This window comes from Anomalospiza imberbis, chromosome 10, assembly GCF_031753505.1.
Source record: "Anomalospiza imberbis isolate Cuckoo-Finch-1a 21T00152 chromosome 10, ASM3175350v1, whole genome shotgun sequence".
NCBI lineage: Eukaryota > Metazoa > Chordata > Aves > Passeriformes > Viduidae > Anomalospiza > Anomalospiza imberbis.
The window spans coordinates 19,887,012-19,910,694 of NC_089690.1; the positions used below are offsets into that span (position 1 = coordinate 19,887,012).

Genomic DNA, 23,683 nt, shown 5'->3' on the forward strand with positions numbered 1-23,683 from the left:
CCTTAGAGTAGCCATTAAGCCTTCAAATCATTGATGGTGTCAAACAAGACTATGGGACAATCCTGCTTCTGAAAATTTAGTTGAATATTAAAAGAGTCCACATAAGGAATTAAGTGCATGAATAGGTGAAAGATGATGAAAAATGCAGAGGAAGTTATATTTGCATTAATGTTTTTAGTGATTCCAGCAGTCCCATATGTATATGTAGGCAGCAAAATCAAGATTGGTTTATGTTTAGAATGGAAGAGAGAATTTAGGAAAATATGTATAATGGCATATTAAAAGATCACTGGAAAAAGTAAAAGATACAGGTCTGGAACCTGAGAGTACCTGCGATTTAGTTGTAAGAATTTATTCTTCCAAATTTCGTAAGGCAGAATAGATTAAATAGAATAGAAAGAATAGAAACCATACTCATTTTTTCCTCCTTTGCAGCAATTTAACTTTGTGTAGCACTACTTAATTTGTTCTAATTTTCATGCCTTTTAAACATAACATGAGAGCTGCACAGGCCTTTTTCTTTGCTTGTCGTCATGCACTGCACTGTGGCAGATACAATTAATTTTTGATGTACATTTAGTAAAGTTAAGCTAAATCCCTGATATAGAATGGCATATTAAAGGAAATATGCCTTTTTTCCTATTTTTATGTAACATGCCACATACAGGCACACTGTAAATATGCCTTGTCACATTGCAGAGTAAATAAAAATGTTTGTATAGCTGCAGAAACGTGCATGAGTGAAAGGGCAGCACATGCAGGAAACCGTCCACAACGCAGAGGAGATGGGGCACCACTGTGCATTCTTTAGTCAAATACATGGAGCTTGCTCTCTGCCTGTCTGCCATTTTTGGTGTACTTTCTCCTAAGTTTCTGATCAGAACCTGGAAAAACAGTCCAGAATTTGTGCTCCATCTCTGCCCACCTGTGTGTGCCAAGGGAATCCTTCCAATTATGCCTAGGCCTGGGTTTTTGAAGTTCCTCACCTCTGGCCAGCAGGACCAAAACCTGGCTTGTGCAGCAAAAAGGGCTAAGGCTGGACTGCCACACCAGAGTCCAGCTGCAGAACCACCTGAACTGTGCACAGCCAATGGATGCCCAGCAACTGAGCACTGGAAATAGTGGCCTTAGAGAGCCTTCCAGGCTCCACGGGTCCCTCTGGCCTCACTCTTTACCCAAGGGGAGTCACAGGAGAGCACTGAGGTGCTGGGATTTATAAATGCCTTCCCCAGAGTCTTTTCAGGAGTAGTGGGCTAGGAGAGAAGAAGATTTTTCCTCCAATTTTCCTCAATTTTGTTTTTTCTTTAGAATTGCTCTATGACTGCTGCTGAATCAGGAAGCCAGTACCTGCTTATTCCCACCCCTTTTCCTTTCACCTCTCTTTGCCAGTGGCTTTCCTTTGTGCTGCAGTGCAGAAAGCCCTAAAGGATGCCCTGGGGCTGCTGGGCAGAGCTGGGCTGCTGAGGAGCTGTGGGCCAGGGACACCAGAGTCCCTGTCCTTTACAGCACAGGGAGCACAGAGAGGCAGCGAGGCCTCGTGGTCCTGGTGCGTGTTCTCTCCCAGGAGAGCGGGGCTGAGGCTTGCAGAGAAACTCTGTGTCTGAAAGGCATCTGAGAAATGAATTCAGGGGCTTAGATCTCTAAGGAAAAGCGAGTGCATAGGTCAGACATGGGACAGAACCAAGACAAAAGTAGGAGAAGACAAGAATGAGAACAGCAGTAACAAGGATTTAAAATTATGGCCTTTGTGATACTCTTTTTAAGGTGATATTTGTTTGAATAATTAATTTTAATAAGGCTATTCTATCATTTTAAAGACATTTTAAATTTTAAAAATGGCATATTGGTACCTAAGCAAGTATCCCACTGTTTTATGGCTTCTCATTGGGCTGATAATGAGAGAAACATTGATTGACAATTGCATCTGAAGGCAGGAAGATGTTTTAATGTTAGGCTTTTAGGTGGAAAAGAAGTTATCAAAATGAAATGGAAAAGAAGAATTGTTGCAATTGGGGAAGGTGCATTTTCATGAGGGCAATGGCACAATTTCTTATTTTAGAAAATTACTGGAAAAATTAGGGTCAGAAATAGCTTGTTTTCACTTGATTCACTAAGAATTTGCTGTTTAGTTTGCAGAAAATTCTAAAATTGTGTTGTAGCATGTTCATCAGCTAGTGATTAAAGCTGGTGGTTCAGTCCTTTTTGTAAAATACAATAACTCAGATTTAGGTCTTGGGAATGATTTCTACTGCTAGAGGATATGGGTTTGGATATTAACACAGTGATAATGCTGAATATTGTCACATAATCCTGCTTGTTTTTTATGCTGTGCAGTGGTTACTTCAGTATTGTGGAAGGTACATAAAAGTCACTGGAAGTTTTGGAGACAGTTTTGATATCAGTATAAACCCCTAAGAAGCTGCCCCTGCCTGTGCAGCAATGTACGGGGCTGAATCGCTGGGCTCTCCTCATGAATTGCCTTTCCTTTGCAGGGAGAAGAAGCTGATGATGATGACATATACAATGTGCTCTCCACACTGAAGAGGTTGACATCTTTTCACAAGTAGGTGGTTTCCCTCACAAATTTGTGATGGTAATTTTATCCTTTCGGCGAGTATCAGCAGTGTCAGGTATGGGGAAATGAGAAAACACATGGCCTGAAATGTGAAGTGGAGACAGAGGAGTGACTGCTGGCGTTTGTCAGTAGAAGTGTTTGGGTTGATCTGGGTCCCTGCTCAGTTTGTGCCATGACCTTTGCAGATGGGATTTGCAAGTGGCACCCCCTCCCTTGCACCCAGTGCTCTTACACCCATTTGTAAATTGCTACAGGTCTTGCTCCCCTGCATGGCACAGTCAGGGCACAAGGGACACTTCTCTGCCACAAACCTGTGCTGTGGGCATCAGCTTAGGGAGCCTACAGGAAGCTGTTTCTCAATGCCTTTGAGCTACTTCTCCTCAAAATTATAGAATTAATTAGTAGTAGCAATAATAATAATTAATAGTTTATGGTGAGAGCCAGGAAGGTGCATTTTCTTCCTGCAGTTGAATTGTTGGCCAAATTTCCCTGTGTGGATTGCACAGAATCTTCCTCACCAGGCATAAATCAGCTTTTCAGGTTCCTGCTGCTCTCAGACCTGTGGGCATCCTCGGCATGTGCAGAGCAACCTGGAGAACTTCACTGGAACTGTGAATTCTGGAGCACAGCACAAAGGCCTGATCTTCCCTCTAACTGCAGGAGGCATTTGCTCCTGTCAGCATGAGAGAAAGCTTCATGTGCAGGTGGCAGAGAGCCACCAATCATTTCTACCCTATCACAATGTGGGAGAGGACCTTCCTTCTGCCAGCTCTTTCATACATCTTGGTGTTTTTACAACTTTGTGATTTCAGTTCTCTCTCTGTGTTTAGACTTCACTTATCCTGAATCCTGCATCTGTCTGAAATGCTTCTGCAATCTCTACCCTTTGTTGCCATTCAAGGAGAATCCCACAAACATTATTGAATCCTTACTAATTTCCATAGTGCAGCAGGCTGACACATGTGCAAATGAGGTTTGCAGTCTCCCTGGTAACCCACTGGAGCCATGTCTGCCTTTCCTGAGGGGACTTGGGGGAAAACTCTACTTCACATCCAGGAGAGAAGCAAAATCTTAGGGCTTTCCTGAGCGGCTCCCATTTATATTTTTTCCTTCAGGGTTCCAAGTCTCTAGAGTTAATTCAGACCATACAGAAGCCTTGTCGAATAACACACAAATCAGTCTTTCACCTTCAATCAGATACTTTCACCTTCAAAAAGACAGGAAAGAGCAAAGGATCAGAGCTGAAGAGCTGCAAAACAGCTAATGTATCATTCCTCAGCTGATTGGTTACTTATGACTGTAGTTCAGTAGGAATTCCTAATATCTGCTGGCATATAAGCAAGTTATGAGATCTTCATTAGGTGTGATGTGATCTCTCTGTGATTGGAATCAATGACACCATATGAGCCAGAAGTTCTGCTGAACCTTGAGCTATGAGAGAGGATCTGCAATTCCAAAAGCACATGGAGTGTTCTGTTTCAAAGCACAGTGGCTGTGGTCTGACTCTGTCATTGGCTGTTGGCACCTGGGAGCCAAAAGGAACTAAATCACGAGATCTCCTGAACAGGCACTGATGGAATGGTTGCTGGGGCCTTTGGGAAGAAAAAAGTCCCTGTCTTCTTCCAGTGAGAGAAACTGCAATGTACATTCTCCATGTTTTTTTCCCCTTGGTAATGGCTGCTGTTTCATACTTCAAGAAGAAGCAAAGTGGCAAATATATGGCAAGGCATCATGAGAAAAGCCTTCCAGACCAAAAGGCTTCTACACTTGGATTTCCCAAGCCTGAGCTAATCCTCTTTCTGAGAGGGCCATGACAGCAGAGGGCTCACAGCACACTTTTTGATTCATCAAATCAAGGATATCATGTATCAATACAAATTAAATTCATCATTACAAAGTTTTCTTCCACATGTTCAGAATACAATAATAAATTCTGTTGAGATCTTCTTGAGTAGACCTCCGGGAGTATACACCTGGGGTATTTTTTTGTCACAGATAACTCATACCATTTGAGTACACGGAGGCAATTTTTTCTATATTGATTCCATTGTAATTCAGTTGAACTTTCACACATGACACATCAGTGCTGTAGCAGTTTGTATGCTGCAAAATCTCAGCATCTTTTATTTACTTACTTCAGTAAATCCAATGGAAGACACATCCCAAGCGTCACCTCTGCTCCCCTGGATGTGCCTGTTGGTTCTGCCTTGCATGGAGGACACTGTTTCACATTTAGAAACCAGGAGCATTGCTATTACTGTCCAGTAGTCCTCATATATGATACAGCATTTGCTTCCTTCCACCTCCACACTGACTCCACAAACCCACAGGCACTATCATAATTCTCAGATAAAACAATGTGTATCAGGGTCAGTGTGATCAGTCAGGACACTTCCTAGACAGGTGAATTGATGGTCACATCATCACATCATCTCTTCCTCTTAGAGAAACGCTTTGCTTAACATTTTTTCCAGTAGTTGACCAGTGCACCCCTCAGACTGAGTTACTCAGAAGATTGTTATATCCAGAAGTAGAAGTGATGATAAATGAAACCTCATTAGAGAAATTAGACTGTATCAGTAGCACAGCTGCTCAAAGCCCGAGGTGAGGTGTCCAAGATGCCTTTATAACTATGGTTTTGATGGTTAAGTAGCTCCAAAGAGATAAAGAGGTACCAGTATATGCCTAACTGTAATGTGGAGGCTCTGCTTTAAGAAAGCTTCAGTTGAAAAGCTGTGTGTAAGTTGTACATAGCTGGAATTTTTCAGCTCTGGAAGCTGAAGAGCCCTTCCTGAGCTCAGCTATAAGGCAGAGGGCAGGGAGCTGAGTGTCCCCAGCTGTGAGGACACGGCCCCTGTGCTGGCTGCCTGATGGGGAATTTCTGATCTGAAAAGGCAGGAATGAGACAGTTTTTCCTTTCATAGTCTCTGTAGGATAATCTGTGCAGGTATCTGCCTCTGCACACCAAGGAGACTTTACTGCTTTAATTACAGTGCTGTAATTAAGGAAGTACCACTCTGCCTTGCTGGCAACCCTGTGATTTATGGAAGCAGCATGTCTGTGCTAATATCTCCAGTCAGAGGCAGCTCTCTGGCAGCCTGTAATTTATCTATGAAACATTTTATTTTAGTACCTCAAAGACCATCTAACTCTGCAGAATATTTTTACACTTTTTACATTTTCAGTTCCAGTATTTTTTTAAGTTTCCCTATTCTTCTATTAGTAGATTTGAACTGGAAGTTAAGGTGCACCTTGGCTTTACTGGCCCAGCCCTGAAGTGCACAATGCACTCTGATGGTTGTTTTCTGTGAAGCTCTTACCAGTGACATTTTCCAGGGCTAGCATGCTCCTCCAGTATGGGAGGTGTTTCATGGCAGGGCTTCCAAAAGGACCTGGGCATTGCCAGTCCTGAGTTCAGCCTCTGTCCCTTTTGGAACTGGAGAGTTATTCCTTGTGGCTGAGCAGGGCAGTTAACGGTTTGACCCAGGGCAGGCACAGCAGTGGGAGGAGTGAGCTTGGCTGGGTGACCCAGGTGCTGGGATGAATCAGATGCTAGAGGCTGCTGCATCCAGTTGAGACTCCCAGTTCAGTCTCAGTATCCCTTCTTCCAGGTGGGTATTTCAATCAGCAAGTTTCTGATTATTCGGAACTGGCTTGCTCTTTTAGAGACATATGACAAACTGTTCCAAATTATCTCAGTTTATTTCCACTGCAGAAGAATGTTTTAAACTTAAATTTATTTGCTGAGAGAGTATTTTTGTCTTTCAGGCAACCTGATGTTTTTCAGTTTCTTCTGTATTTCTCACTTCTCTATTAGAAAGCCGTTTCATGAGCTGTTAAGGTCTGTAAGGCTACAGCCTTTCAGAGTATTTGTCCCTAATGTCATTATTTTTCCACTCACTGATGAAATCAGGTTGGTGCAACTGAAATGTGGAACAGTGAGAGGGATGGCAGCCACCATGTCTGTCTTGTGTCCATGTATTATCATATGGTCTCACCTCAGATATTCAGGGTATTTACTATCTAGTGATAATGTGTATTCTTTTTTTCCAAATGAGACAGTAAAAAAATATACAACTTCATTTTGCTTAAAGCCATTTTTATTCAGTAGATATTGATAGAGCTTTGGCTGTAGTTTCTGCTGCAATGCCAGGGGAGGGTTTTCTGGAGTTCTGTCAATGTTTCCATAACAGGAAAGATAACTTAGAGAGAGAAGCAGCAGCTATGCCTAAGTAGCTTTTATAGGTGTATGGTATGGAGAGAGTTTACCTTCTCCCTACGAAAGTCCCATGTAGTAAAACATTTTTCCTGGATTATCAGAAAGCCTGACTTGTGCTTTTAGCATGGAGTGAGCTGCTGTGCAGCTGCTTGGTCAGCTGTGGAAACCACCAAAGCTCTCTGGGCTGGGGGTTCTGAGGAACACAATTAATCCCTCTTTATTTCCTCTCGTTCCAGTGCTCATGATCTGACCAAATGGGATCTGTTCAGTAACTGCTACAGATTGCTGAGGACTGGAATTGAACACGGAGCTATGCCGGAACAGGTACCCTTAACAACACCTGCACTGCATCACTGGGGTGTCTGAAGTTCTAAGGAGTCTGCTTGTACAGAAATCCAAAAGTTCCATGTACTTCAGTGATGTGGGAAGAACTGAGTTTGGAATGAAATTTATAGTGGAATTAAGGGCTGTCTGAGAGGTGGAAAACCTTGGATTCTGTGATTTTCTGTGAGCTCCTTCCCTCATCTTTCTCCTCTGTAAAGTCGGGAATAGCTGGTGTTCCTGACTCTGAAAAGCAGTGCATCAATCCTGATGTTTACACTGAAACCCAACATTGTAAGCCTTGGCTGCATTTAGAATTATCACAAATTATTATTGTGCATGGAAGGTAAGATAAAAGTTTACGAAAACCAAGAAACTAGAACATCCTAGTGGCGTTCTTTTAGTGAACACATCTTGGACTTTGTTCCTTCAGAGTTCAGGTTTTGTTTCTCATGGATGAGCACAGGCCGCCAGCCAGCCTCAGTTTCTGGGTCTGACAGTGTGTGGCTCTCCAAATGGCTCCATAAGATTTTATGGAAAAGGTCCTGAAATCTGAGCTCTGCTCAGTACTTCTTCCTGCAGGCCACCCAGAGGAGTTTGGCCGTTGTAGCATCTCATCTGGATTTGAACTCTCCAGGAGACACCATGGATGCTTTTCTGGGCACCAGGAGTATGACCCTGGTCTTTTCCATGGGACAAGTTGTATTTTCTCCCTTTTTTTAGCAATTTGGCCTACATGTTAATGTTACAGTGGAACAGATTTCAAGGCTGCTTAATAGTGAAGCCAGGTTTAGAGATATTTCAACAGATGCTTTTGACCTGAGAGATGTAGGTGTTGGCTTGTACTTCTGCCATGCTGTGACATCCCCTCCTGCTGTACCCCAGTGCTGTTTTCTGGTGTTACCCAGACTTATGCAGTATTTTTTCATCTCTAGTAGGCTGATTTCTTATTGCACCAAGGAAAAATTTGATACCCTTGAAAATAAAAAGTGCTAAGAGCTGCTCCTGTGTTTTCACCACAAAATGCATGATAGATTTTCCATATGCTTCCTGCTGTGCCTGCTGCGAGCAGTGTGCTGAGATTCTGTGTGTTCTTGTGTTACAGATTGTTGTCCAGGCACTGCAGTGTTCCCACTACTCTATTCTCTGGCAGCTGGTGAAAATCACTGAGGGCTCCCCTTCCAAAGTAAGTGGCCATTTGATCAAACAGATTTTGCTGACAGAACACAACTTACCTACAAAGGTGTTACACCCAATTTCTTTGTAACTTCCATTCTTGCCATTGTTTGTTGTCATTTATAACATATAAAATGTTGATGTTCAGATTTGTTCCATGTTTCAGGATCTGTTTAACATCATGCATATGTCTAAGCAATGCAGATAATTTTTATCAGGATTTTATAGCAGCTGATTATTATATTTTTATTGCTGAGGATAATTAATACACTTTATTGTGAGTACTGCAGTTTGCATGGTTGATACGGAATGTTGACATGAACAGTTGTGAGCAATACAGTTGATCTGCAGACCACAGATACAGATAGCTTAATCTTGATGTGTAGTTACCTTGCTTATTCTCTAATTACACCCTTTATGTGGCAATAGAAATGGCAGGACACTGGCAGTAGTGATTGCTAATAAAAAGCAAATGCACACAGAGTATTATGCAGTCAGGACAAGGTGACATGACTTTTCCAGGACCTTTCCTTAGCTCTTTTCTCAGTCAGAGGCCAGCATCCTGTTTTTTCAGAGCTTTTCCAAAAGTGATGCATCAAATTAAAATGATATGAAAACTGAAGTAATAATTGTACTTCTCCATCAGCATTGAAAAGGTAAAGGTGTTATACTGAAGTGCTACTCAAATAAGCATTTTATGCATAGAAAAGTGATAAAAATACATCTCTGACTTGTTTTGAATACTGACATTAACATTTTAAAATAGCTACTAGAAAGAAAGGAATAATTTTTATTATTTATTCTGGCTTTTGTTCCAATTTCCCTCTCACCCTCTTTCTCATTAGCATGCATGGGCTGCTGGTTCCCTGTGGAACTGAGTGCTCAGAGCACCTGGGCACTGTCTGCAACGCCTTTTTTCAGTCTTCCCCACCTGCTCTGGGGTGCTGGGTGGTGCTGGGGTTCTCACCCACTCCTGAGGACTCCAGCAGCCCTGTCCTCCTGTCACTGCATTTCTCCTTTTTTTTTGAACAAACTACATTGAATTGCTTCAGTGTAGCACAGATGGTGCAGGGATAGCTGTCAGCATTGCTGGAAAAAAGCTTCATGTTTTCTTGTGTCTCACTTACAGCAAGAGAAACGTACTTAAGTGTAACCTCCAGCTGGGGATTAACATGTAGCCTCTCTCTGCATGGAGCGGGGTATAAACTTTGCATTCTGATGCCCAGGCATTCATGTGGCTGCTGTTACATCATGACCATGATGGCCCAATTCAACTGAAAAAGACCTTTTTTTCAGTGGCTGGGATTTTCTTACAGACAAGCTTAGTGCAACTGTATGGCTTTGCCTACTTTTTCAACATAAGATGTTGTTTTATGATGTAATTGCAGAAGAGCTTTGATCTCTTCTAATCATGTTGTGATTTATAACATGGTTACAACATAACATAGTTCATAGGAGTGGAAGGGAAAAGACCTCCAAAGGGTCACTACAGAATGGCCATGCCAAACAAAAGTCAGTTTGGCTTTGCCCCATGAAAATCGTAATTACTGTCACCTAGAGAACTCTTAGCAATTTCTTGTTTGTGGTTCCACCCCAGCCTCTACAAAATGAGTTTTGTGCATGCTTAGTTCCAGGGAAGCCCTGCATTAGTGCCCTGCAGCTCTTCAGAGTGGCAGCAGCCTCAGCCGCGGGCAAAGAGACAGCCACAGACCTGCTGTGGCTCGAGCGTTTTGCTATCAAACTTTCCACTCTAGTTTGTTCACTGTGGAAATAGATCTGATCTGCACTGTATCTGGCATTTCATCCATTGAGAAATCATTTTGTCCATGGCTGGTTTATAAGTCATTATTTAGGCTTGGAAGTTGGTAGACATTAAAGGGCACCTTTGTCTACCTAAACTTGTAAGGTTTAGGTAGACAGAAGCATCTCAGAATGAAAACCAGTTATTTCATGGGTATTTTGGAAGTATTCAGGCTTTTATGGGAACACTTCTGTCACAGCAGTTTACTATGTAGGTCCATGCAGGTTTCTAGGGCTACTTTGCTGTTTCTATAATGATCTCAGGGCAGAGAGGGGTGATGGTGTGTAGCCTCACGTTAGTAGACCAATAGATATAGCTGCAAAACGTAGAGAGGGTTTTGGGCTCACAAGCCTTTCAGATTTGAGATAAAAGCAGAAGATTACAAAGCCAAAGACCAGCTGGAAGCAATTGCTTGGTTTCTATTTAGATACAGATCAGGTAAACTCTGACAGGGAAGAAAAAGGTCGTTGGTACCTCTAGAGCAGGGGTGAGAGCAGGGAAGGGAGAGGTAGTAAGAGAATTAGGAAGAGAATTAGTGGGGAAGGAAGATAGATAAAAGATGAAGATGGAGAGAAGAGGAATTTATAATATGTCATAAAACTAAGCTTAAGTCTTTGGTTTTCTGTATCCCATAGATTTATGAATTTTTGTTCCCAGACTCATGTTTCAAAGATGATTTTTTAGCTTTCCCTTGAACAACTATGCTGAGAGATCAGAGATGGAGGGATTGATTTGCAAGAAATGTTCAACTGCTGCCAGCTGGGTCATTTATGTGACCTCATGCTGGCAGTAGTAGCTGCTCTGTTTTCACCTCGTGAGGTCGCATTTAAATAGTCAATGCACAGGATAAAGTATATGAACATTTTGGAGCTGTAAGTACAGGAATAAAAGATGGAAAGTAGTATCTTGGCAAGTTTTACATTTGTTGTTCATGTGTGCTTTGCATCCATCAGCTGCACCTGATCATCAGGTGCAGGGAGTTTGCAGGTGTGATGGGGAATTCTGGTAAGGTTTCCTTCAAAGTGAATTCTTTGGCTACAGTTCAGAATTGCTTGGTAATTTTTATATCTTGTATTGATTCTGTGGTGGAGTCATACTTGACAACCATAGGCATACACTGGGAACAGAGTTGTTTTGAAATGAATTACTTTTTGTGTGGTGTTCAAATGGCTTCCAAAATACAGCTCTGTCCTAAGAGAACTGTCCTTGTTTGGGAACTGTCCTGGGCATTGTGGCCAAGCCAGGGCACGTTAATTGCTGGATGAGGGATATATCATATTACAGCTGTTGGGCAGGTTCTGGATCATGGCTCCATACCTGATCCAGCTGTTTTGGACTGGAGCCTCCATGTGTGTGGCAGGGAAAAGCTCAACTCTTGTGATGTAAATCTAATTAGGATCAAGTCAGCTCATTGATTTATTAACAGCACATAATTGACCTACAGCTAGTGCCACACAGCTCCAGGATAACTATCAGCTCTACAGAATACAGGACCAGAATATTGGACACTTCTGTAATGTTAATAAACACCTACAAATTCCAAACCTGCCCTTCAGCTGGTCACAGATGACTGAAGTCCCTTCCCCAAGATACACACAAAGAGCTTTTGTTTCTCCAGGCTGTTACCAGGGGGTGAGGTGCCCCTCACTGTTCAATATAATTTGTAAATAGAGCCAAAGGGAGTGTCTTTGATAGGTCTTTATCAGCATAAAAATGTATCAAAGATATTTTAGCAGAAGGATAATAATTAATGATTATTTGAATTATTAAGAAAGTCCAGATTCTCTGCCCAACAACAAAGATTTCAGCAGTTAAATACAGCAGAGAGTTATTTTGAAACACTTCTTCAAGCTAGTCTGTGGAGAGAAGGGTGTCCTGTGGAGTCATCTTGGTGTCCAAAATCTGAAAGGAAAGATTGATTACTGAAAGGAAGGCTGCAGCGGGTAAGAATGAAATGTGTAAGCCTTGGAATATCCACAGTCTGATGTTTTAACCTTTAGTCTCCCTCTGTCCCTATTCAGTGGAGGCTGAGGCTGTGGGGCTGTTTGTACAAACTGGTGATCTTTGGGCTAACCAGCACTGTACTGGGGGGAGAAAGCTCATCCTCCATAGCCTGTGGGAGCAGCCTCTTGTAGCCTGGAGGAAAACTCCTCAGGTGGAAAGGGGTTTGAGGGTGGTTCCAAAGGAAACTGGTAATTTCTCCCCTGGAATTCTCTCATCTGTCAGTCTGGGGGGCAAGTACGGTCCTGAGGCAGGAGACTTGGGGATTAGAGCAGACACTTGTTTCCCCCTGGATTTCTTCAGCCGTGTCCCAGGTACCCAGGACATTGTACTGTGCTCTGTATGTACTGAGAAGGAAATACTTGCAGAACAACAGAGTCCTGAAACTGAGAACAGTAAAAATAAAGCTTGACTAGAGCAAACATTGAGAGGCAAGACAGAGGTCAGCCAGTTGTAAGCAGCAGCCAGAGTTGCCAGCTGCATGGCTATTAGAGTGTGATTAGTAGGCAGAGGACTTAGGAGAGGGTATTTTAAAAGGGATTTAAAGAACAATGTGGTCACTTGGTAACTTTTCATATGGGCATGATGACAGAAGGCAGAAAAAGCTAAAGGGAAGAAAAAAGTCACAAGGTACAAAAGGTTGAACCATTTTCCACAGTTGGGGTGGAAGCTGAGGGTTCTTCAACCCTGTGAAGTTGAAGTTAATACTGCAAATAATAAGTCCTTTAAAGCAGTGAGCACATAGGGAGAAGAGGATGGGGTTTGGGTGATGAATATAGCAAAAGCAAAGCATTTTAAAATTACTTCAATGGAAAAAAGTTTAATTTAAAGCTAGAAAGTACCCGAAGAATTGTAGACACGGGTATTTCAGCACCCTGGTTTGGGTTTAGGTGGTGGCACAGACTCCAGTCCTTGCTCTCAGAAGCTCATTCTTGTTCCTGCCATGGAGCAGTTAAGTTGCAGAGTTGTGACCTCGTGGTTTTGTCTAACAGCCAACAGAGTGATAAAATGGTTTCATAGCAGCTTTTCTGCTGAAGGCAGATCAGGTACTCACACCTCAAGAGCCTGGGCTGTGCACCCCAAACTGCTCAAAGTCTTGGAAATCTAATTTTTTTTTTCTTCCCATTTTCTCCGTTGAAAAAAATCCCCACTCTTCAGCAGTCTGGGGATTTCTCCAAACTCAGAAGAGTTCCAGATGGCTCCACTGCACTGTTCAGCTGGGCTTTCTCCTGCTGTCTGTAACTTTGCAATATGAATCTCTATCATGCCGTGCTGTCAGGAGAGAGGGTAATAAATTTACCATGTACCTGCTTGCTAGTCTCTTTGACAGAAAGAAAATGGGAGATATACTCATTCCCTTTTTAACCTGGATGTAGTTTTTTTCATAGGTTTTATTTTCTCTGTTGAGTTCATGAGCGTCTAAATGGAAGGTAATTGCAATAGAAAGCAGGAAGGTGACTGTAATGCCAGTGCCTAAAGGGGTAAATCAGGTGTTTATGTAACAGTGAACTGATAAGCCTGGCATCAGTCCTAGGTAGAATCTTGGCATGGGAGATAGAAAACACAGTTGGTACAAGGCTGAAGGGCCAACAGCTAAGATTGGAAGAAACACATCAATTTCTTGTTGACAAGATTGCATTTTTGACTGAGAAAAAAATCAATTGAAACACCAATGTCTCTAAAACATTAATACTACATTGCATTTCAGGTGTATGTTTGGATTTAATGTAACTCGTATTCAATAGTTCAAAAGTGATCCATATATTAAAGAAAAATTGTATTTGAGCAGTCCTTGCTCAATGGAATAGTTTCTGATGCATTCTGGAAGAGATCTGTTATCTCCTATGAAAGGGTAATTTTTATCAGTCATCTGGGAAGGCCCTGAAAATGGGAATGATATAGATTAATTGGAGAACAAAATACAGTTTAAAATTTTTTAAAAGAGGCATCTTAATGCTGCCAAATGGAAGGCTTATATCCAGGAAGAAAAGAGAGGTGATTAATGGCAGGTTGTGGATTAGAACAGAGCAGAGCTGTCTTACAGATTCTGCAATGGCAGGGTAATGCAGTAGCACCATGGCTGCATCATCAGAGAAAACTGCTCAGGAATAGGAAGGTGAGGGAGGGCACAGACCTTGAGTGTCCATATCAGCAAATCCCACTCACTCCATTGGAAATGATGCGAGGTTCCGAGCTTTGGGAATGCTCTGGGTGCTTGGGCATGCTGGTATTCCTGTGTTGTGCTGTGAACCAGCACAGGGAGAACATATGGACCACAAAAAGGCTCTGCAGTAAACAGAACGACGAGAGCTCGTGGCTGGAAGCACAAGAAAAGCTAAAACAAGAGCTGAGACACATGGGCTGAACAGCCAGCATCAGTAAAACAGTTCAGCAAGGAAAGCATTGCATGTGCATTATGTAGGTTCTTCACATTTGCTTGGAGGTTGTTCTGCAGGACATTCTCTCTTCCATGTGGAAGCTGAGGGGGCTGTCCTGGGGGAAGGTCTGCAGAGCATGGGCCAGCCATCCTGCTGTGAATTCATCTCATTCCATTTAATGTGGGGTTCTTGCTTTCTTTCAGGTGATTGGTTCCTCATCACTGTAAAACCAAGGGACTGTTTCTGTGTGTGTTCTCTTTTGAACAGCTTGTTTCTTTCACAGCTTTTTGTTGAATGTATGAAATCGCCACCATGTCTTTATTTTGCTTCCTCCGAGAAACCTCTTAGTAATTTTTATGTGCTTTCTTTTTTAATATTTATTCCAGGAGGACTTGTTGGTATTGAGGAAAACTGTGAAATCCTTCCTGGCTGTCTGCCAGCAGTGTCTATCAAATGTCAACACTCCAGTCAAAGAACAGGTAAAGGAAATGTCTGTCTCTTAGAAAAGTGAGTGCTAAATTAGTAGTAAAACTCGAGACAACACTACATCAAACATAAAGTAAAATAATCTATACTCCTGTCTAAATAAATCTGAACAAACAGCCCAGAAGAGCAGCTGTATTAACAGAACTTCCAAAGCACAGCTCATGACAAATTAACTTTTGATTAACAGTAAGGAAGAATTACCTGAATGCTCAGGCTCATTTCCAGCCCTCGTGACTTCAGGCATCCAACTCAGTCACCTCAGATTAAAGACTTTCCCTGCAGGCACTGGATTAAAAGATGGAAATAGGCACTTTTGGAGGGTGACTGAGACCTCAAATGGGCTGAATCTTTTTGGATTTTTTCCCATTGAATCAAAGAGTTTGTTGAAACAATTAAGTCTGTCTCTGCAGGACACAGCAGCTGGTTTGTCAGATGAGGTTATGTGACTATACACCGATTCATGCCAATGACATTTGTCTACAAATGGCATTTCTATCAGACCTCCCCAGATTTTGCAAAGAGTATAACTAATAACTGGCCTGTGTTTGTTGCCTGTGGTATTTAAAAGATAATACTTCTTAAAAGACACTTCTATTTCTTTGAAAGATAGCTCTGCTTGGCATTTACTCTCTGTTCTTCAGGTTGCTAAATATAAACATTAAATGCTCAGAGATGTCAGTAGTTTGTGTATTTCTAAAAGACTTGTGTGTCATTGGCTTCCAGCAGATTTTACTTGAGTAATTGTTTTTTAATATTCAGAGTAGCTACTCTTGGCATATTATGTAATGTGAAAACATCTTCTAGCTCCATGCAAATACCTCCCTTCCAGCTCGAGCTGGACCTGACATCCTGCCTCAGCAAATGGCAAATGTTCCTTCCCATTCCTGCAGTGGGTTTCTTCTTGAGGTGTATTAACATAAGTTTGTTCTCTTCTTACCAGTGTCCACAATGTTTTTTTCATTGGTAATTTAAACTTTCTTTAGGAGCTCCTTTGCAGTTCCCAGTTGTGGGGAAGTTTTCAAGCCTCAACCAGACAAACCCATGCCCAAGCAGGCCCAGAGTGTGTCCTGGGTAGAGCAGGCTGGACTAGAGGCTCCAGGGACCCATTCCAGCTGACTCTTCTATGATTTGCTCTTGTTTTCTTCCTTAAAAAGTATATGTCTGTGAGTAGCAGGACTGCTACTTATTGCTTTTGTTTTACTGGATTTGAGAATTATGTGCAAATTGTATTGTCTCCCTACCATACTTGATCCTTGCTCCAGACATTCTTTCCAGACAACGTTGATGTCCATATCAAAGGAAGGAAAAATGTATGAAGTATTTAGAGAAACAAGACTGAAACATTTCAACTTTTCCATGAGTGTTTGAGGGAAATAAATATCCTGTGACTAAGCCCACTGCTGCCTTTATATTGGACAGAGCTCACACCAGCAGTGCATTAGTCATCGGCTCTTTTTTAGAGGTCTGCATTAGGAAGAGCTTCAGTTCTATTGAGGATCAGGGGAGTTTAGAGCAGGTGAGATCATCAGTGGAATGAATCACAGCCTTTTGGATCAAAGGGAGAAATATCCCAAATAGCAACATCTGTTCCTAATGTCTCAACAGAACATAGTTTACAATGATTTGCATCTGTTCTTGCCTGAGTGTGGCTCATTCAGATTTTATAACATACTCCCAGAAATAAGGGAGCCACTAGGAAGTTCGGCATTTACAGATTTTATTTTGGAAATCTGTTAAGTTTTCAAAACCTGAGGTTAAAAATAGAGCAGCTATGAAGAAAAAGCCTTCAGAAAGGTGCTGAATGTGATCAAATGCAGACAGCTGGCTGTGAGATCCCAACAAAAGCCGTTTGGGGGCAAAACAGAGTTATTGCCATGCAGGAATGAGCCCTTGGAAGAAAGGGAGGTAGTGACAGCTGCCTTCTTTCCTGTCTCAGATAATGAGGGTATAACAGTGATGAGCATAAATCATGGACAATTCTGCCCAGGTTGATTTTTGTCTGGATTTGAAAGCTGAGCAGACAAACTTCTGCAAGAATTTCCTTGCTATGGCTGTTTGTCTGTATTTTTGGGGTCTGACAGTGACTCAGCTTGAATTTCCCCTAAGTTTTTTTCATGTTTTTACTTGTTTGATTTTTTTTGACTCTTTATCAAAAGAGGTGTGCTCTCTTTACCACAGATTTTGCTGCAGGCCTTGGATCAGAGATAGATTTAGAGTTCTTTTCCTAGAGAAGAAGTGGAAGTTTAAAATGGGTCATCTGGGACATGGAGAAGCTAATAACCACAGTTCCTGACCTAGGAACCAAAGGCACAGCATTCCAAAGTAGAGGAAACCATTATGGAATACTTTTCACAGCACATTAACAACTACACCTGGGAACAATTCAAGAAGCTGTTTAATAGTAGCGGGGGATATCTGGAAATTAGATCAATGGTACTTTGTTTTCCTTTCTTGACTTGTCACTGCATTCATTCTCTTTTGCCTTTCAGGCTTTCATGCTGCTCTGTGATCTCCTGATGATTTTTAGTCACCAGCTGATGACAGGAGGTCGAGAAGGGCTCCAGCCTTTGGTGTTCAATCCAGACTCAGGCCTCCAGTCAGAACTTCTCAGTTTTGTCATGGATCATGTGTTTATTGACCAAGATGATGAAAATCAGAGCATGGGTATGTGTAGCGCTTTTTTTTTCATAACAGACACAGAAGAAAGGAGAAAATAGAGTTTTCTGATCAGTTTGTTCATATGTTTTCAGAAGTATTCCTACTTTATTTTTGGAAGGTCACTACTCTGAAGTTTCTTATATACATTGTGAAATATGCTTTTATTATATAATAACTATATTTAGGATTTTATCTGTGTAGTTTATTTTTCATTCACAGAGTGAAGCCTTGCATAGGGACTTAATATTTATGGCATTGCCATTCAGTGTTAATGCTTTTTATGACTAGATTTTACTTCCTGTTGTTCAGAGCCATTGATTTCACATCTGAAAATCCAAGGCATGCAGAAGTTTACTGGTGTTTCTGATTTTTCTTTTGTTAAATATTTATAGCTTAGTCACATTAATGGAGCCTCTGTGAAGGTCCTGTGTTTGAGAAGTTAAGCAAGAGCATTCAGCAGGTGTTCACTCTGGCCTTTGACAGGGTATAGGAAATAAATTGCTCAGTTCCACGTGGATTATATTCAGGATCTCCTCAGGATTATGGAGAGCAGCCTTTGTCAGTGGTGTGTCATGTTCCTAAACTTCCCTGGAAGTTTTCAAGTAGGCAGGACTCAAGACTTACCACTTTTCATTTTCTCCAACAATCCTTCTTGCTTCATGTTTAAGAATGGATTTTTTTCTAAAGCTCCCCTTTGATAATGTTGTTTTAGAGCTTACCAGTTACTTACCAACATTCTGTTGTTGATGATGCTTTCAGAGGGAGATGAAGAAGATGAAGCCAACAAAATAGAAGCTTTACATAAGAGAAGAAACCTTCTGGCTGCCTTTAGCAAGCTGATCATTTATGACATTGTGGACATGCATGCAGCAGCAGACATCTTCAAACACTATATGAAGGTACAGGCCGTGCATCCTCCTGTCCTGACTGAGGCCAGTCTGCAGTGTTAGGGCTTCTCCTGCCATCCCTGCCAGGACTGTGGTTACTGCCCAAACACTCCTGAAAGCCTTTTCAGCTTTATTTGATCCTGTGTGGTACTTTTTCCTTTCTAAATAACACATGGCACTGAGCAGCAGCGAGCTCTGACCTCTTTGTAGCATGTGTGCTTCATTTAGGGCAGCACCAAAAGCTGGTCCTGAGGTGCTGAGTATTTCCAGAGAGGCTCCACTCTACAGAGAGTTTCTTACCCTGCTCCTCAGATTCATCTCTAGAATCCCCAGTAAGTTACCTGTTCCATGTCATGTTCCACTGTCAGTCTCCCAGACTTGGTGGTTGCCATGAGGTGGCAGGATTCTTCTCAGTGGAGGTTGGCTTAAACAGGACAGCAGGAAAAAAAAGCTCTGTATGTTGTGCTGTAAGTGGGTCTGTGGTGACTGAGTATCTTCTCAACTTTGGCTGCTTCCACAGAGCTTTTAGGCCCAGTGAAGGTCAGAAGGACCTCAGCTCCTGCTGCCCCTGTGCATGGGAGTTCACCTGCCAGAACAGGCACGTCAGCAGTCCTGCCACTGACCCCTCAGGTCCTGTCTCACCTGTCCCTGAAGGGGGTTTGGTCATCACAGAGATGACAATCCAGGGGGAAGAACTGCAAGATAGTGCAGGTCCTTTTCTCTAGACACTGTTTGAAATGATGGTGTGAAATGTAAAGGGTTTAACTTGAAATTCTCCTGTTCATCAGACTCACACAGCACAAAAAATTCCCAGCACATACTGTAGCCATCAGTCAGGGTTAGTCTTGCTTAGGGATTCTTTGCCAGAGTGGGAGTTTGAAACTGAAGCTGTCACCATCCAGGTGAGTTCCCTCCCTGCCTGCTCTAGGTTGGGCTTTCTCATCTTCCCATGCCCCTCCTTCTCTTAAAACTGGGGGAGAGGGAGAGAAATTTAATTTGAATTACTACCAAAGAAGGCAAAAGCAATATTTTAGAAGAATTGAAAAGAAGTGACTGCAAATGCAGAAACATCAGTGAGGCTGAAAGAATACTGTTGGGGGAAAAAAAAACCTATTCTCAGCTTGAAATGGTAATACAGCTTTTCTACCCAGATGGGCAGCACCATAGGCTGCGGCTTTCAGCAGCCATTCTGTTAGCATAAAGAGAAACAGCGCTCCATGCTGATGTACTCCTTACTCCCCTTTTTGGCTGTAGTGAATTCCTTTCCCCTCAGTGTACAAGGAGCACACACCTCTGTGCTGGTGTCTGTTCACACCTGCTTCTTCAGGGGTGTTGGATCAATGTCATGTTGCTTGGAATTGGCAGCCCTGGGTCACCTTCATCAAGTGCTTTGTTTGGGGCAGGAAATGCTCTTTTGTTTGGTTTTCAAGATGTTTGTTACAAAAGATAATAAATACAGAAGGTCCCTACCTTATCACAGGGTTTGGTTTAAATTTTGATACTGAAACATTCCCCCTCACACCAAAAATCTGGATTTGAGCAACTGCTGCCTTTTCAAATCAAGAATTACAAGTAATCTTCCTCTTGGGAAAACTGTAAGAAATTGTATAAGATATTTGATGTAAAGGTTTTTGGGTTTTTTTCACTTTTTTTCCTAGTACTACAATGACTATGGAGACATCATTAAGGAAACCCTGAGCAAAACCAGGCAAATTGATAAAATCCAGTGTGCAAAGACACTCATTCTCAGTTTGCAACAGGTAAGAGCATTGATTTTTTTTGTTAGAAATGCCTCATTGCAAAAAGCCCTGGCCAGGATTTCCTCTGATGCACTTTACAGGGAAGCAGAAATGCTGCACTTCCCTAGGATATTTTTTTTCTTCATTTCCCTGCTCCCCAGGTTCAGGCTGTCACTGCCCCTTTGACTCAGTAATCTCTGTCTCCATAGGCCCACACTGGCAAAGTTTGGGCAGATAAAAATGAAAGGGAGGGAGAGAAGAGCCTTGGAGGCAGTTTGGTCCAAGCTAATTCATGACATTTGTTTATTGATCCTAAGTCAACAAGAAGAATTAGGATGGCTTTTTATTCTTAGCATTTGTTGAATAATGCATCTTCCTTATACTTTGTCTAAATACTGATGAGTTTTTCAAATTTCAAGCTAATTAAGCCTTCCAATTCTGTTAGACACGTTTTTTCCCAGAAAAATTCACTTTACATCAACCATAAATTACTGCCTGGTGATGAAATCTATCAAGCAACAGCACAAAGTGCACCAAATACCACTTAGGCCCTTGAAGTACCAGCTATAGGCACTGCTCAGAAAAATTACTTCTGCTAATTACATGCTCTCAAATGAGCTGGACCTCCCTAAGTTCCTTGTAAAGGGATTTCCTGTAGCAGTCTGGAAGCTGAGAGAGATCTGTGCAAACGTGAGAAAAAGAGATGTTCTTCCAGAAGAATGGGGAGTGTCAAAGCAGCCCATGTCTGTAAAACTTGGCGAGGAGGAAGCAGGTGCCACAGATCAGTCAAGCTGACAAAATTCCATGAAAAATGAGAGGAACTCTTTGCAAATGCCTCAGTGATAGGTGGCAGCCAGTGTGGATTTGTCAAGAAGGAATCCTGTCCGATTAAGCCGTTGTCATTAGTTACATGGTAACAGAGCTTTTGGAGATGAGAGAAACAGTGGCTGTAATGGAGCCTGATTTAATATCCTCACTGGCACTGTCTGCCAGGATACCCTCAGAAACCAGTGAAAGAGATGGGGTGTAAGTGGCAGTGCCAGGAGAAGTGGAACTGGCTGGAAAAGCATCAAGCACTTCAATACTGTGCTGGGAGGGCCTTGGAGGCAGCAGTGCTGGGCAAACAGGCCCTGAGGCTACAGTGGAGGAGCTGCAGTTTTGATCCCCAAATTCAAGGCACCACCTGATCTGATGGGTGGTGGAGGGGCTTAAGAGAACAGCATGAGAATGCAGGACCTTCTTGATAAGTTGGGAGAATGATAGATGGAATTCAGGGAGGATGGGTGCAGAATCCCACCAAAATAGCTCCACGCAAGTACAAGCTGGGGGACAGCTGGCAAACAGCAGAGGGACAGAAGCAATTCTGGCAGGTGACAGGGACTGCGGTATGTCTCAGTCACTGCAGAGGCCATTCTCAGGTGGAGCAGGTTTAGAACCCACGTCTTTCTCGATGAAAGTGTTTCCCAGCTCACAGATGTCAACTTCTGAACTGTCTCTGCAGCTGTTCAATGAGCTTGTTCAGGAGCAAGGTCCCAACCTGGACAGGACATCTGCCCACGTAAGCGGCATTAAGGAGCTGGCCCGGCGGTTTGCCCTCACTTTTGGCTTGGATCAGATCAAGACAAGAGAGGCTGTGGCCACACTACACAAGTAAGTGGTGGTAAATAAACTAGATTTTTACACTACTTCAGATTAAAACTCTTGTTCAGCATGCCCTTTCTCAGGATACATAATCTCAACAGGTCATGTAATAATTATATATTTTTTTCTACTTTAAGTGGAGGGGTCTACATGTATGTAGGTAGAAAGGAAACAAACTAGCTGCTAACTTTTTTTTTTTTTTTTTTTATTGGCATGGTTATGTTTGTTTATCTCAGGTGGGTTGTGTCTAACAACTGAGGATGGTTCTTTGTTCCACACCACTGTGGATTCTGGAGGAACTAAGGGCTGTTATGGCTGTTATGAAAAGATACTCTGAAAATATTTTGGAAATCTTTAAAAGTGGACTGACATATTTTATGCAACTGCTGCGTAGAAAAGCATGGAAAGGTTCTGCTAAATTTAAATTATGACTTTGCCATGCCATAAAAAAGTTATATTGCTAAGATTTGGTGTCTCAGAGACTCAGTGCTTGAGATGAAAATCAGCATGGCTTGGTCAGGATGCACCAGACACTGTCCACAGCCAGGCAGGAGTCGGGACACTCGTGCCTTGCTGGGCGAGGGAAGGGACAGTGTTCTCTTTAGTCACAGGTGACAAAGCAGAAATGAGTGTGTCCCTGCTCTGGGGACTCAGTTCTCTGCTCTGGCTGCAGAGGTTGGCTCCTGTTTGGTCTGACACATTCAAGGAGCTCCTGCCCTGGGCTGCACCTGCCCAGTTCCCACACGGGGCAAGTGCCCTCTTCCAGGGACTGGCCGTGTGCTCCTCTGAGGGGAGCCTCACAAATCCACAGGGAACTCTGCATTCCCCTTTGGCCAAAAGCTGCTGTTGGCTAGTAAGGGGAATTACACTGGCATGGTATCTGAGGGTACAAACAGTTTCATCACAGCTCAGATTTGGGGCAGCTTGTCTGGTTTGTGGGTTGGGTTTTTTTGTTTGCTTTTTTGGGCTTGGGGTTTTTTTTGGAGGGGGGGGGTTGGGTTTGTTTTTGTTGCAAATGTCTGAACGTGTTAATATTTCTGTACTGTAGAGATGGCATAGAATTTGCCTTCAAATACCAGAATCAGAAAGGACAAGACTATCCACCTCCTAACCTTGCTTTCCTGGAAGTGCTTAGTGAATTTTCTTCCAAGCTCCTGAGACAGGACAAAAAGACTGTGTAAGTAACGCTCTGTTTTCTTCCCTGGGCTCTCTTAATCCCTACAATGTGGGTTTCAGCTCTCTCCTTTGAGGTTTCTACAATCTAACCGGGGCTGCAGAAAGTCCCTGAGACATTTCACATACATACTTACTCATCCTTTTGTGTTTTAAAGTAATAAAAATAAATGGGAAAAGAAAAATCAGACCCACTACTGAGGTGAGTTTGAGACCTCCCCAAAACAATGTTGTTTAAAATTTCTCACAGGGTATTGAAAATTAGAAGTCCTTTTTTAGGCTAGAAGAAAAGAAATTAAACATTAGCCGTGCAGGGAATTTACAGGCTGTCACCACTGCAGTAGCACCTGTTTCTGTTGTATATTTACATAAATTGTAAGCCTGTATTTCTTCTTTCTTTTAATATATTGGAAGAGGACTCCAGTCAAACGTCAGCCAAGCACTATGTGCCCAGGTGGAACTAAATTCACTGAATAACTTTATGACCAGTTCAGAAGTGCAGTTGCCCGATCTGCTGATTTAGGATTATAGGTGTCTTTCCAGTCAATTCTGTGACCTCACTGAGTGTTAGTCAAAAGATCAACTGGAATGACCTCAACTGACTCTTTCTGTCAGACCTTGCTGTGAA

General features: G+C 42.4%; 1 protein-coding gene across 3 annotated transcripts in view; it reads left to right on the top strand.

The window, feature by feature from the left end:
- The window catches only part of STAG1 (STAG1 cohesin complex component), a 168,889-nt gene that overhangs the window by 134,185 nt on the left and 11,021 nt on the right, over nt 1–23,683 (top strand). For all 3 annotated transcript variants that reach the window (XM_068201087.1, XM_068201089.1, XM_068201088.1), the window contains exons 20-28: nt 2,493–2,563; nt 7,031–7,118; nt 8,221–8,301; nt 14,858–14,950; nt 17,447–17,621; nt 18,375–18,514; nt 20,161–20,262; nt 21,743–21,891; nt 22,931–23,059. In XM_068201087.1, coding sequence (XP_068057188.1) covers nt 2,493–2,563; nt 7,031–7,118; nt 8,221–8,301; nt 14,858–14,950; nt 17,447–17,621; nt 18,375–18,514; nt 20,161–20,262; nt 21,743–21,891; nt 22,931–23,059 — 1,028 coding nt within the window. The remainder of the gene's footprint in view (nt 1–2,492; nt 2,564–7,030; nt 7,119–8,220; nt 8,302–14,857; nt 14,951–17,446; nt 17,622–18,374; nt 18,515–20,160; nt 20,263–21,742; nt 21,892–22,930; nt 23,060–23,683) is intronic.